We start from the raw sequence: 15,263 nt of genomic DNA, 5'->3' as shown, positions 1-15,263 counted from the left end.
CGGCATTTTCAAAGTTTGAGGAGGATAGTTCCAGAAAGATGACGTAGCAGCCGGCCGAAGCCGACTACTGTCACGGGAGCTCAGCACAAACAACCTCCTGCCTCAACGGTTAGACGGGGTATTCGGCCAAGTTCCACGTAAGTTCTGTCAAGAAATATATGCAGTCATCCGACTCCGAGGTTTCTGACAGTCAAACCGCTAAACTCACCGGATATGAATCACATGTGATTCGAAAAATATATGATTAGCCAAAATGAAATACGATTATGTCAAAATTATATACGATTCATCCATCCCTATTAATAAGTTTTCAACCTAAATTTTCTAATAGGCATATGTGTATAAAGTCTTCGTCTATACATGCTACTGTACTAGTCCAGGTAAAAAAGTTGAGTAGGAAATAAAACTTAGACCATGGTTCAACCATGACTTAGACGGTCCATGATGCAGATATTCATTTGCTTTTTCAATAGATTTCACACAATTAATATAATTGGTTATAGAAAGTTTTATCCTATTGTGAATACGCGCACTCTACGCTCATTGAATTTGAAGTAACAAACAGAATGAATGATGCTAATCTAGAAAAACAATACGGCGGCCTATAAGAGACAACATTGCCCAGCTTAACATTGACTAGCTTGATTCACAGGAACGCAATTTTGACGACGTCACTGTTCTCTGACGAATATTTAAAATGTATAGCAGTTTTTCTAGGATTTGTTCAGCGGATTGATGGTGCTCGATAGGTTTAATACAACTCATCACGAAGGCCATGATTTGTCGCAGTTCAAGCGCTAGGAAGAGTACGAAGTGAGGTTTCGATGTAATGTTCAGTGTTGCTCTGTCATTACATTGAAGGTTATTCGCTATTTGATGTGTTAAGCTCCCAATATTCAAAATCAGACTGTTTAGTCGTCTAGTTACTGACAGCAGGCATAGGCCGAGTTCGCACCATACTGCCAGGCACGGTTCAGTCCAATATCCTTTAATGCATTTCTATAATGGCATTCACGCCATGGGCATGTCAAGTGCCTTGCGCGACTGGTTAGAATGCTTTATAGAAATGCATTAAAAAATATTGGACTGCTGGACCGTCACTAGCATGTGTTTGGCAGTATGGTGTGAACCCGGCCTTTCTCCTTGACTGATTGGTGGCTTAAGGGAAAGATTAAGTTAGTTAGTTTAGTGGCCAAATGTTTACTAGCGCTTCAGCAATTTAGCTATCTCGCACCGAAAGTCAAGATGAACATCACCATAGAGGTGGAAGGTCTCACATGTCTAGCCCGCTGAAGCTGGCTCGAAAGAAGCAGCGTTAGCATCTCAAAGAGACGAAGTGACAAGGAGGGACAGGTGAAAAGCAATAGAAACGAAGACACTCGAANTAACTTAATGTAAGGAATCCTACCTACATAATAACTTAATGTAAGGAATCCTACCTACATAATAACTTAACCCCACAACTGAGACCTGCAGTCAGACACCGCGAGCTCAGCGGTGGGGTGCTCAGGAACACTCCCCTTAGGAACGCGAAATCCCATAGGACGGGGAAAGATCAAATGTTCCATTCAAGGCAGATTGGTGGTTTAGATGACTTACTACCGAATCGCAGAAGATACTGATCGATAAAACACAAGAATTACTACTCTTCATTAATATTCAGTTTTGAATGCCTGCACGGATAAACGTTAAAAATGCAGTTCACCAATAAATTGGCGCATAACCTATAAATTGTGAATAAATCAATATTAGCAATTTGCCGACAAATTACGAAACTACGTGAAAGGTCAGCAGGTGGAAGAACAAATTACAGTGAGATGGGCGCTTTGCGAAGCTCGGGCTACTATAATTTAGTAATTAAAAATATCCATTCCTTTTTTTGGGAGTATTGTTCAGTGGCATCAAGTGGGGAAAGTCGATGATAGGTTATCAATTGGAGCATTAAGACATAACTGACTAAACCGGATGGCGAGAGGAGGAGAAGCAATTATGCGTCGTTTTCAAGACACACTATTACACAAGAACTTACAAGGTAACGAAAAAAATGTAATCCCAGTTTCCGCCCCAATTGGGCGGAATTTGTCATACCGAAATTCCTTTTTTTTCAGCGCGTTGACTAGTAGTAGGGGAGAATGATTTAGAATGAGGGTTTGAAGCTTTATGCACTTATGTAACTATGAAAACTTGTTAGCATTGTTCTAATGTAGAAATATTATTCAATAAGTTCATTGCTCAGATTCTATGCCTGAAAATCTTTCATACAAGTTCGTGGAATAGCATGTGCACCGCACGCTGGCACATGTGACTGTAAAATTAAACCGTAAAGAATACAATTAATATTCATACAGAATATACTAAATTGAGCCAAACTGTACAACTCATCAATACTTTCACTTTTTGAAATACTTTGTATAAAATTCCACCCGAACCTGAGTCAGCAAGGAAATCACGTGATCAAGGCCCTAGAAGTGGGCGGAGGTCGTGAAAAAAAAAAACCTTAGTGAGGCTCCCAGTAACTGACAAGAACGCCGCCATGTAAATCGCGTTAGAGCTACACCAACCCAGCCGTCGAAGCCTTAGCCTTGTAACACTAATATAACTCGTGTATTACCAGCCCGTATCAAGATACTGTGAGTTCTATAGGCAGCTGGTGACTCGGTTATCCCTCACGAACTTATCAACGAATCACTGTCCTCCAGCTCAGGTAGAAATATGCAAAGTTTGGAGGCGAATAAACGTGCCTCCGAGCAAACATAACGCGAAAAAAATGAGGGCTAGAAGTGTGGTGGCTTTTAACAGTTACAAATAAGAAAATTTGCTAATTTGTCATCAATAATGATACATTTTTAAACCGAAGCGGTCAGCCAACTAAATTTTACTTAACGAATATAATTGGATAACATGTTGGATGCTAGAACTCGCAACGCATCCCTGCTGGGCGTTGAGATTACGTCTCAGCTACGTGGAGTTACGATGATATCTTCCAATACTCCATTACATTTTTAGTTCATTAAGGTGAGGAAAGCTATTATTCAATTGAGATGAACAGTTTAAAGCATCAACACAACCAAACATTCTAAGAAAAAACACGGCTTCCAGATAAGTGTAATAATCTAGAAGAAATAGAAAGAGGAGGAATTAAAAAACTTGAGATGCTTCGCGCACTCCACAATGCCTGAGGTATTTACGCAGTGATCATTCAATAAACAATGGACAAAATGAGAGGAAATATCTTAAACTTCGGTAGTTTAGCCAGGTTTTAAACGGGAACATCGCTGTTGAAAAAAGCATACTGAACAACAAAATTGTACGAAGACATAAATGTTAGAAATATGAACTAAACTTTCATGGGATCTTAAACAATACTCAATTAGGACGGATTGGATTTCAATCTGAGATTCAAAGCGTAACTACACTTTGAGTACTTACAGTTAATGAACGAGACAATTAAGTGCTAGAAGGCCGCATGATCAATCTTCCGACAAACTGCCTTTATTAGGAGTTACCATAAAAAATGCATTAAAAAATCCTAGATGGTAAAATTTTTTTTACATCTTTCCGTGTGTGAGAAATTTGCTGGCAGCGCACCCTATCTAGATTACGAAAAAACCATTAAGAAAAAGAAGAAATTATTGCCTTTTGTTCCATAGGTGCGCAGAGATCTTCAACACTCGTGACACTAAATCATTCTATTTTGACATGGCGGAAACATTGTTGTGAAACCATACAGTTGGGCCTTCGTATACATTTAACTTACACTTCTTTATTCAAAATATGCTCAACCTTTATTCTTATGCTCAACCTTTAACTAAAGATATAAGATAAACTTACATTGTGAAAACTTACTAGCCTAATGTGAGAACGAGGAAATTTCATAACATCATTTACATATAATTAAAAGTGGCATAAATAAAGTTATTCATGACCATGGATGAAAATAAATTTATAACACTACTGCTAAATATCGGAATGATCTTTTAATTTTGATCCGTGCACTGTGAAGAAGTGCACTATGGGTAACCAAGAAATGCCGATACTAAAAATGCCAAAGGCGTAAAAATGCCACTGAGCAAAAAGATTGCATCAGTAAAAAAAAGATATCTTTGTTCAAAGGCACCGAGTTGAACGTTCTAAAGCTGTCACAAACGGCGCGAATGTAAAGCTTGCCACAACAATTACCTATTTAATGGAAGACATTTCACAGGACGGAGTAGTTGATCAGATAATACCATATAAAGAATACTCCTAATAAAGGTCATAACAATAGCAGGAAGGAAAAAACATTACGAAATTAACAAGGGTTTTCCGTTTCAGTTTTCTAGACAGAATTGCTTGAAATTGTCTTTGAACCGAAGATTCAAATCACTAATAATAGAAGCATACATAATAAATTGAATCTTCAAGAACCCACGGGTTGTTCGGAAAACTTGCGCAAGACTCACTATAAATCATTATAAGATATCATCAGCGAAGGACGGAATAATTCATTCAGATGATTCCTCAATGATTATCACAAACTTAGCGCTTGTTCTAGGACTAAAAAAATTCAAAGTTGTCCTTGAAAGAAATAAAGAACTTGAGATCTAAAAGTTGAATCGAAGTTATTTAAATTCAGTTCCGATTTTATCAGCACAAGCCAACTCAATGAAATATTTCTCATTAGACGTCATCAACGATAAAAAATATAATAAAACTATGGTATCTAAAAATACTAAGTATCTAAAGCAGAGTAAATTCTGCTCAAGGGACGGATAGATCAAAACTTAATAGGTACATAAATTAAGCAACCAGTTAAATTAGCTCACAAACCTAATTCGAATCACCTAATATTTTGATCATTGAGTACCTATATAAATTATAACAGATAATAAATTCAACTGGAAAATTCTGACGAAATAAGACTTTTATCTCTTTAGAACATAAATGGCCAGCAATATAAGGCACTCATGGCGACCAGGAGCACCTGAGGGATGCACGAATGACCGAATCACCTACTGCTTTGAGGCATGACTGTGAAAGGCTAATTCTATTCAACTAATCAATGCAGTGCTGAAAAAAACAGCTTTGGAGCTAACGTTTTGCTAATACGAAATGCTGTTTTTCCACTGTGTTCATCAAAGAATCACAACCATTCAGAACATTACGGTTACAGGTAAATCCCGAAACAAGACAAAGTCCTTCATTGTGCCCGTTACAGATCAAGCAGGCATATTCCGTGAAGCGAAGTATTTAGACCGCATGTGAGAAATTAGGCCAGGCATCAATGGCGCGCAGCTTTCCTGAACACCTGCTGCACCAGCACCACGAACAGCAACAACAGCGAGCTCGACGAGGTGCTCACAGCTCCCGCCAACCGGCACTTCAAGAAGTCGAACCTGTGGCAAATCGATTTACACTATTGTTTGTTTGACAGAAAATTGTCATGAATACTCCCGTTAGCTTGAATGCTTTTGTTTTGGATATTTCTGTTGAACGAAGATAAAAACTTCTGAAATGATTGTAATAAATTAAACACCACATTTGCATTAAATGTGGTCTCCTGATTTCATCAGATCAGAAATATTCTTGGAAAAAATAGACTAAAACGATATCTAGGACAGAAGATTGGTCCGGCAATAGCAGCAAACGAACCAATGAGAAGAAACTGTACGTGGAATCATGTCTCAAATTGTCCGATATGAGTTTCATATTTGTAACCATGAGTTGGACATGGTACCTTGAGTTTGTATCCTTGATGATGTTGTTAAACTCGGCCTCCATGAGCTGGCCATCGAAGTAAGTGATTGGATCTTCGTACTGATACTCGTAGCCTTGGATGCACTCGCACTTGTAGCCGCCCGTCTCAAACCTCCGGCCTTGGATGGGTACGCACTGAACATGCGGTCATCAGCCGTTAATAACATAACTCAGAACATATGCAAGCCTGTCAATTTCATTGCAATCTCAACAAAAATGGATTTCGATACTGAAATATCAAACTTATCCTCGCAATGAACAATCTAAATCAGATATCAAACAAAGATGTATAAATTGTAGAGGCAGGCAATCGTGAACTCGTAGGATCAGTATCTTGGTTCATTGTGAGAAACTTGGATTTTATTAATGGCTTGTGACTGAGTCAGTAGGTATTGATAATATCACCAAGAGTGGCGCAGTTATTGGATGCGTTTCATATTATTCATAAGCAGTACACAATTTATCTTCTTAGTTGCTGCTGTCATCATAGCAGAATGTAATAAACTTAACCGACTGCAAACCGTTTTACAAATAAACAAAGGGTAATTAACGATGCTATGAGATAGGTTCTTGAAAACCTGCAGGAAAAATATATTCAATTTGTCATGAAGCAAAGTATTTATTTAAAGTAAATAGAAATTTAAAAGAAATTCGTAACGATAAGGCTGCTTACATAAGACGTCTTTCTGTCGCAGCGGTGGGTGTCCTTAAACACGTTCTGGACGAAGTACTCAGCAGGACATTGATTGATGTCCATTCTCAGAAGATCTACCGCGACCTGCACGGCTCCCCTGAAACAATTTCAACAGGCAAATTCAACTAAGATTACAAATGATTTAAGAAACATACTGGCAGAATAAACATGCAAAATGAATTAATAAATCTTAGTTGTGGACAAACCAGGCATTTATTCATGGTACCTGGCACTACTAAGCTAACGATGTAAGGCAATTCAATCGAAATAATTATTTATCGCAAAATAATTAATGAAGGATTTCCGCTATTATAGCTCGGCGTTGTACGGGCAGAACCCAACTTCTGAGCGGTCATCAGGGCAACATCATCGAACAATTTTTACAAGACATGACACACACTTGTAACAAATTGTTGAATAACGAAGTAACCAAGTTTACGAACGGTGCCCCAGCACTTAAAATTGCAGTTAAAATAAATAACACACGGATTTTGAGGCGATAATAATGTATTTCCGTAATTTTAGTGAAATAACGTGACATAGTACAGGCACGCTGCACAACACGGCTGATTGCAGTTGGATGATCCATTAATGCTGTCAGGTGACGAGGCAATATAGCTAAGTTGAATGTTCTGAACATGGCTCACGAACTCACTTGAATTCTAGTTTCTGTCGGAGTGAATCCCATCCAAAGAAGGGAGCAGCATACTTGACGAGCCACTTCTTGACGGGGCCTGAGCAGTCATAGTAAGGCTCAGACCACATGCCGTGGCGAAGGTCAGCCGCTTTGTAGAAGGTCGGGTAGCGCTCGTAACGGATCGGCTGCATGCCGGTCTCGTTGAAGCGAAGTTTTAGTTTAACCCAATACTTCTCCAGCTCATCAAAGTTTGTAGACCATCTGAACAAATTTCAGAACCTAATTGCAATTTCTTTGTAAAAAAACATCTTAAGAAAGTTTTCATGAAATGGGTAAGGTGCAACTCAGTGCAAGTCAATGCAGTAGTGGGAATTTAATAATTTTAAATGTAATAAATAATTTCGTACGTATCTCAGACTGTGGCTATATACACAGTTCTGACCTAGACTTGAGCTCTCTGAAGAAGGGTTGGTTGTTGTATGCTAGTCTCGTGTTGTTGATACGAGCCAAGTCTTCCATCGAGAACTTCCGGGTGTTTTCTTGCGTTTTGAAAGCAAATGGAGCGAAGAGCGTACGGTTTGGGAATTTATTTCGGTCCCAGTACATCCCAGCCGACCAAACCTGAGAGACAAATAAAGCTTAACATATATAAAAAATTAGATTCCTACAGGGCTACAAGTTACTCCTATTTAATATTCGCGTGACAAATCTAACAAAATCATATGTTCAGTAAGAACGATTTTTTGTAGAAGGAATAGTCAGAAAATGATCAAGATTCTGCAGGCAAGGATGCTCGAAGGAATTATGTTCCAAGGGGGCAGCCCACGTACCTACACAAACAATTACAATTAAGGAGATTCAAACACTACACGCACTCCAATAACCACAAAAGTTCAAAGAAGCACTGAGTGTGGGAGCCGTAAAGCTTTTGTACTTGACCTGATATATAACAAAAGTGGTGAAGTTGACAAATGGACATACCCTGTTATTGCCAAGCAGAATGCTCAGCACCTCGCCCATCATCTGGTCCTCAGTAAAGGGACGGTCCACCACACGAACTCCGGCGAAGATTTCGTCGTGGTCAACAATCTGGAGAGCAGGAGACAACAGTGATGTCATTAGAGCAGCACTACTTAGAAGCAACTACTTATATCAATTGGCGTCGTGCACAAGTACACGAACAAGTAAACAAAATTGAAAATGACAACCAACCTTTTAAAATAAATTTCAACTTTATTGTTTAAAAGGTTTACACACCAAACCCCAGCAGCGTCAGAGTTGAAGTTTCAAGACAAGTTTTACATTTGAAAAATTGCATGTAGAGCAAGAAAAAGCCAACGCTGCGGCAGCGTTTTGGATGAAACCAAGGTTTCAGATAATACAAACTGATAATATAAACAAATATCAACTTATTCTACAATTCTAAACGGCTCACCTGAAGAAATGCGCTGGCAAAATTGGCTAACCGTATCGCCATCCTCGCCTCGTTTTCAAACTGTTTATCGGCGCCATACGCGACGTCGCCGTTGAGCGTGAGCTCGGCCTTGGTGTAGCTCTGGCATGTCTCTGGAGTGACGGACTTTAGGAACCAGATGAAGTTGTTGACGTTCAGGTTATGGCCTAACGTGGAGTTGATGCCCGTAGCGTTGTTGAAGCGACTCGTGACATACCAGTTGCGCTCTTCCTGCGTTAGGCGATTGTATGTCACCGGGAGCTTGTGAATCCCTGGGAGGAAGGTACAATAAAATAAATCCATATGACAGTAATAATGACACATATCTTAAAGATTCATCTGATTAAAGACGTACATATATAATGTATAACCGTAATGAAGAAATGAACACGCATTCATAATAGATAAGCAAGTTCAAATATATGATCAACAAACAGTGGAGGCTCACATCCGATCCTCTGGCAGGAGAAGCTCTCCTCGTATTGCTGCCAGGTGGCGCGCTCGACGAGCTCCCCAAGGTAGGGACGCCGCACCACGTTGGGGAGGCGGTAGCCTGGCTTGCAGCGGCACTGGTAGCCACCTCGTCTGAACCCGTAGCCATCTAGTGGCTCGCACTGCAACCAATTTATTCCATAACCTTTTCAGTTAATCTTCTGAAAACAATCCAGAATCCTTCCTGATAGCTCCAATTTTAGGGACTCTTTTTGCGTATTAGCTGTGTTACCTCAATTAGGTTGCTATTCCAAACACCGAGTGCTCATGTTCTGATGACGTGGCCATTTTTTAAAGCGATACCTGATAACTTCATGCTTGCTAAGCATGGAAAAATTTGAAACTAGTAAAAATATTAAAACCTTTATGGTATTTACAAGCATCCACTTCATACCTCACTACAACTTGTGAGAAATACACGTTTTAACCGTACATGACGCTGGTAAAAACAACATTACTGTTCGATAACGAGCACGAGTAAGCCTGTATTGCAGCAGTACTGTAGGAGTACCTACCAACCTCTGTAGTGTCTTTCCTGCACCGTGCAGTGTCAGAGCAGCGGTACTGTAGCAGTACCAACCTCTGTAGTATCTTTCCTGCACCGTGCAGTGTCAGAGCAGCAGTACCAACCTCTGTGGTATCTTTCCTGCACCGTGCAGTGTCAGAGCAGCAGTACAGTACTGTAGCAGTACCAACCTCTGTAGTGTCTTTCCTGCACCGTGCAGTGTCAGAGCAGCGGTACTGTAGCAGTACCAACCTCTGTGGTATCTATCCTGCACCGTGCAGTGTTAGAGCAGCAGTACCAACCTCTGTAGTGTCTTTCCTGCACCGTGCAGTGTCAGAGAACCTGTTGGGCCCGTCATTGCCTTTTGAGGGCGGGCACTGGTTCACGTCTATTCTCTCGAAGTCCGTCTCCATGACGGAGATGGCCGTGAAGGTCGGATACTCGATGTGCCGGAAAGCGGTGTGTCGGTGGTACAGGTCGGCTGAATAAAGAGATTCACAGGTCAATAATTCAGCATAATGGCGAAATACAGCAGATTAGTCCATTTAGCTACACGATGGCAAGGAGTAAAAATTTCCAAGATCAGAAACTTAACAGTTAATCCATATTCAATATCTATTAGGTCTGTGAAATTTAATTTAACACTCGTTGGAGATTTTACAATTTACTAAACATATTACAGTGTAAAAATAACCGTTCCAGGTTCATCTTCGAGTTGCATTATTAGATGGACCTGGAGTCACATTATTAGCAGAACTAACCAATAGGTGACACGGCAGGCACGCTCCACTTGTTGCTGCGGCCACAGTCGTAATACGGACGGTTGAACTTCACGGGGCCAGGTTTTTCATCAGCAGCATTGGGGCCATGGAACACGTACGTCTCATTTGTGTTGTTTGCGTAGCGAATCTTCACCTGAATCACAACATTGTGGAGGCTTTAGCATTAGGTTGATAAAGCACACATGTTCATTCCTGTAGAATTATAATTTTATAGAAAAGAAAATATAATGACCATATGGTATAATTTAATATGTTTAACTTCTGTGAAAACATGTGCCTTGAAAATACCCTGGATACGGTATTGTATTTCCAGCCTTCACTATACAAAGCAATGTTTGTGAGTGTAAGTAATATTTTTTTATCATTACTAGTAAGTATAGCATTATTCTCAAGTTAAAAATATATTTAACTAAATATATCAGACCCAGTAGGACAAATCTGAGACTAATTAGTCTAGTGAACATACATGGCAACATCGATTTCTCATTAAATTGATGTCCTTCCTACTTAGGATTGAAGTTCAACCAAATTGAAAATGCTAATAGGTGAATGTTTGACAGATGGAGCAACATTAAAACTCGATAGATAGAGAAGACATGGGGTTGGTGTCATGAAAAAAATTATAGAATTTGGATCAATGAACGCAGATACCAATTTGCACCAACAAGTGAAAACGTAACCCATAACAAAGAATTTTGTCACACTCATTACTAAGACTGAGGCATAGAGAACATGAAAAAGACCTCAGCAGTATCCAGCCATGTATCTCGTATCAATATACAGAAATTACAGTCTGCAAATCTGCCATGTAAGTAAAACATATCTCAAAAAGATGAATATTTCTCAGCATCATAATTACTGTAATTAACATTTCTAATTAAAGATCACAGCAGCAAACCTGGAAAGTGGTGATGCCGTCCTGCCGCTGGTTGGTGTGAGGGAGCCAGGAGTAATACCTGAAATTTGTTGATGAGGCGCATTACTAGCATGGCTAATAATAATAATAAATTTGCTAAGTCTTCCAACTGAATATTCAGTCATAATATCAAAAGACAATAATTCTAGGGTCAAAACAAGCCCCTGTATCAAACCTACTTTTCATTATAATAGAATTATTGAACAAATCTATTATCTTCTATTGTACCAAAATAAAGTTGATTTAACTATAATTGGAATATACATATAGAACTATTAAGTGCATTTCAAAGGCTAGCAACACTCAACAAACAACTCATACTTGCATGACCAGCATTACCACTAACCACTCATTAATGAAGTATCCACTAACCACTCATTAATGAAGTATCCACTAACCACTCATTAATGAAGTAGTCCTCCAGTGTGTAGTTCTTACTAGTCTCTCCTGATGGCAAGATGGCGCCCAAGTCATCGACCTAAGTTTCAAAGCAACACTTGTGTTAATAACACGGCAATATTGAGGTAGCTAGATTACTATCCAAAATTAAAATGTAGAAGAAAAATACTAAATATTAAATCAATATTAGTAACGTGCTACAATCTTCTTCTAAAAAAAATAGATAGTACAATTGTTCATCACATTCATTAGGTAGGTTTTGTCAAAACAAATGTGCCTTTCTAGAAACAACACAGAATTTCTAATTAATGTACCATGTTTAATAAAGGAAAATCTTACTTGAAAGAAATTCAACGTAGAAGTTCTTTCCATGTGTACTGGATCATTGAAGTCGTCCATCCTGAAAATAAAAAAAAAATCTTTGAAAAACAACATTGCAGCCCATTTTTATTTTTAATAGGTACCCAAATACAAGAGGGACGACATAAAAAACTTCAAATGATTCAATAACATCATTACTGAAGAACACATTTTGAAAATTTATGTAAAACCACTAAAAAATTTATATAGAATCAAAATCTAGCCAACTGTAGAGCACAAAATAATTGATCACAAATAGTTGGAATCTTGGGTGGAATCAAAAAGAATCCACTGACCTGAAAGCTCTGGGAGCAAACAGTGGCATAGTTTTGTTGTAGAAGCCAGAGTACGACGATGTGTAGGCCATGTTAGGCTGGAAGTATATGGCTGATGAGTTGATTTTGGGGTTTGCAGCAACGTCAGCCACGCAGCTTAGGAAGTAGTACATGAACCCAGGGTCCAACTCGTATGCATTTTCGGACTCATTTGCTGTGGAGAAGAATAATGAGGCAAATTTTTATTGAAAAAATTAAACCATGCAGAACTCTTGCAGTTAAGCAAGATTTATCACACTGTTGAATAAAACGGGTGATAAATCACCCAGTTGAATAAAAAGGAAAGTCTCTTAGTTTACCTACTACAGCTTTGGGCCAGGATACGATCGAACATTTACAGTTAAATCAACAGGACAAGTATGAAAATTTGAGGCGATTGTGCTACTTAATTTAAGCTATGTCTCATTTATACCCACTAGTCAAAATCTGAGAGAAACCTATTCAACGGCTCACGTGTCCTTGGCGGTTTCAATGACGAATGATTAAAATCAAAATAGACAATGCTTAAAATAGTTAAATTTATATAACTTTTGTTAAAATTGTAATATGCACTTGGTAAAATATTTCAACAAACTTCAATTAAAATGACATTCACCGGTTGAAATTGATGAGCTCGGCAAGTCACAAGACACTTTGAATTGCATGAAGTGAAGTGTTGCACACAGTAACAATTGTCAGCATTAATTAACGGTCGCCACTGGCAGACTTGGCTGCAACAGTGCTGCTTAGGTACAGACAGCTCTCTGAACTAGACCATTCAGGTACAGACAGCTCTCCAAACTAGAACGTTCAGGAACAGACAGCTCTCCGAACTAGACAGCTTAGGTACAGACAGCTCTCTGAACTAGACCATTCAGGTACAGACAGCTCTCCGAACTAGACAGCTTAGGTACAGACAGGTCTCCAAACGCGAACATTCAGGCTGACAGCAGGCAATCAACTGGCTGCTGCCGCCACCGCTAGCGCCAATCAAGACCAGCACTACTACAACAACAACAAGTACTACAACAACAACAAGACCAACAGCAGTTGGCAGTTCAAAGGTCCTAACGCAATGTATATGACGCGACAAAAAAATGTGTGCTACCTTGTAATTAGAAGTTATTCACAGGGTGATGAATTCAAAATCCTACAAAGCAAAATGAAAATAGAATGTAACTTTGGGAATGGCAGTTTTCCATCGTTCACAACACAAATTAAACAAGTAATAAAACTACGTTTCTGTAGTTAAATCCATTTCAAGAAGAACATGGATGAGATTTTAAAAGTTTTGTGTGCATTTGAGGTTCATTTTACCATTTCTCTACTATGCATAAATGAGTGCTTAAGCCAACCATGAAGCCGTTAAGAATATTTAAAGGAAGTTTAATATGCAAATAATTTTTCCATTTATTAAGGCAAAATTCAATCAATCATTATGAGATGCAAGGTATTTCATCATTATAATTCCAGGAAATTATATTTTCATCAGATATATAAATATAATTTTATAGCTATATCCAGTTGATATTTATCATCACCTTGAGAGCCTTCAGATTTACCCTTAACTTGGAAGGAAGAATAGTCCTTGACAAAATGAAATTGACGTCCACCGGAAATCTCTTGCAGAAACTTATTTCAATTCCTAAACAAGAAAAATTAATGGAATTTGAAACTGGTATACAGGATATTTACCAGGAGGAGGTCTCTTGAATCTGGTCTGCAGGATATAGGAGTAAAAGAAAGCTCTGGCATGGGCCATGTTGTGCAGGTGCAGGAGTCCTGTCCTGTTAGGGAAGACTGGGTTGATGTTCACATCCTGGATGTCGGGGATGTGAGAGACTGTGTCCACCGGCAGGAACAAGTTGCTCTGTGAAAGTTCCAATTAGTTTCAGACATAAAAATTGGCATATCATAAATAAAATATATCCAAAGGCATAAAATCCTGAGCATTATTTTTGTAACACGTTTTCTTCATTACCATATATAATGTATTGTATATTAAACCAAATTGATCAAAGTTTAGAAACTAATGTAAGTCACTTATTGAAAAACGCTTTACAAATATGCATGACATAAAACGAAATATGTAGCATGAATATTAATTATGATCTATCATATAAAATTGTCAAGCAATAATGTTAATAATTCAGAGTCATAACTAGCAAATCTTCTGTACTACCAGTTGGTTGTGGGCATCAGAAAAAAGAATTTTGAAATCAATGAATAAATTGGTATTGAATTAAATATCATAATATGGTCATGAGTGAGCCTGCTTATCATTCCATTCAAAGGCTTCACAATAATATATAAATAAATAAAAAATTCCACTCAAGGAACAATGTTCTGTCAAGAGTAGCTAACCAGTTTTGCAAGAGTTAGGAACTAAAATTTTACAATGAATAGTAAAGATTTGCTAGTATTCACCCCAATACCTACATCAATGTAATTACAATCATCTATTATATTTCCTTAATACAACCACACATACACATGTATTGGAACCAAAATCAAACAGTTGTGCTTCCTTGAATCTAAGCAACAAAATTTATGAATTTTCACCAGATAATTTCCAGGAGAATGTAAATTGTTGAGAAATATAAAAAAGTATGTTATCAAAATGGAAATGAATCCTCAATAAAGCTATTTCACTTACAAAATAACTTCAAAATTTGATATTATAAGTGCAATTATTACTTACTCTTGGTTTAATGTGGCAGTTTTCAGGAGTAATGCTGTGGTATAGAGCCTCCACTTGATCAAACTCATCAAGCTCATGGTGTTTGAACTGCGCTGCCACCATGAGAACCCAGACAAACCATAATAATACTCCCCACCACTTGATGCAGCAGTCAGACATGACTACAACTTTCAGTGCTTAAGTATTGTAAAAATTAACATAAAATAACTTACTTAAGCTCTCTTAAGTACTATAAATGTTTACTCATAACTGTTTGGTTTAGTAATCTGTAGAA

General features: G+C 38.3%; 1 protein-coding gene across 1 annotated transcript; it reads right to left on the bottom strand.

Annotated features, from left to right (window-relative positions):
- Positions 1 to 2,143: 2,143 nt before the first annotated feature.
- LOC108676156 lies at positions 2,144 to 15,263 on the bottom strand. Its single transcript, XM_018164199.1, has 16 exons — positions 14,990 to 15,263; positions 13,984 to 14,158; positions 12,271 to 12,463; positions 11,954 to 12,014; positions 11,614 to 11,693; positions 11,198 to 11,255; positions 10,279 to 10,432; positions 9,820 to 9,998; positions 8,969 to 9,134; positions 8,503 to 8,792; positions 8,049 to 8,156; positions 7,510 to 7,688; positions 7,086 to 7,328; positions 6,410 to 6,527; positions 5,717 to 5,871; positions 2,144 to 5,375 (listed from the first exon to the last, which is right to left on the bottom strand). Exons 1-16 carry the CDS (start codon positions 15,146 to 15,148, stop codon positions 5,261 to 5,263), a joined length of 2,433 nt encoding a protein of 810 aa, XP_018019688.1. The 5' UTR covers positions 15,149 to 15,263; the 3' UTR covers positions 2,144 to 5,260.

The sequence above is a fragment of the Hyalella azteca genome, unplaced genomic scaffold (assembly GCF_000764305.2).
Source record: "Hyalella azteca isolate HAZT.00-mixed unplaced genomic scaffold, Hazt_2.0.2 contig4411, whole genome shotgun sequence".
In the NCBI taxonomy this organism is placed as follows: domain Eukaryota; kingdom Metazoa; phylum Arthropoda; class Malacostraca; order Amphipoda; family Hyalellidae; genus Hyalella; species Hyalella azteca.
The sequence above is the reverse complement of the archived record's forward strand: the minus strand, read 5'-3'. Positions and strand labels throughout refer to the sequence as shown.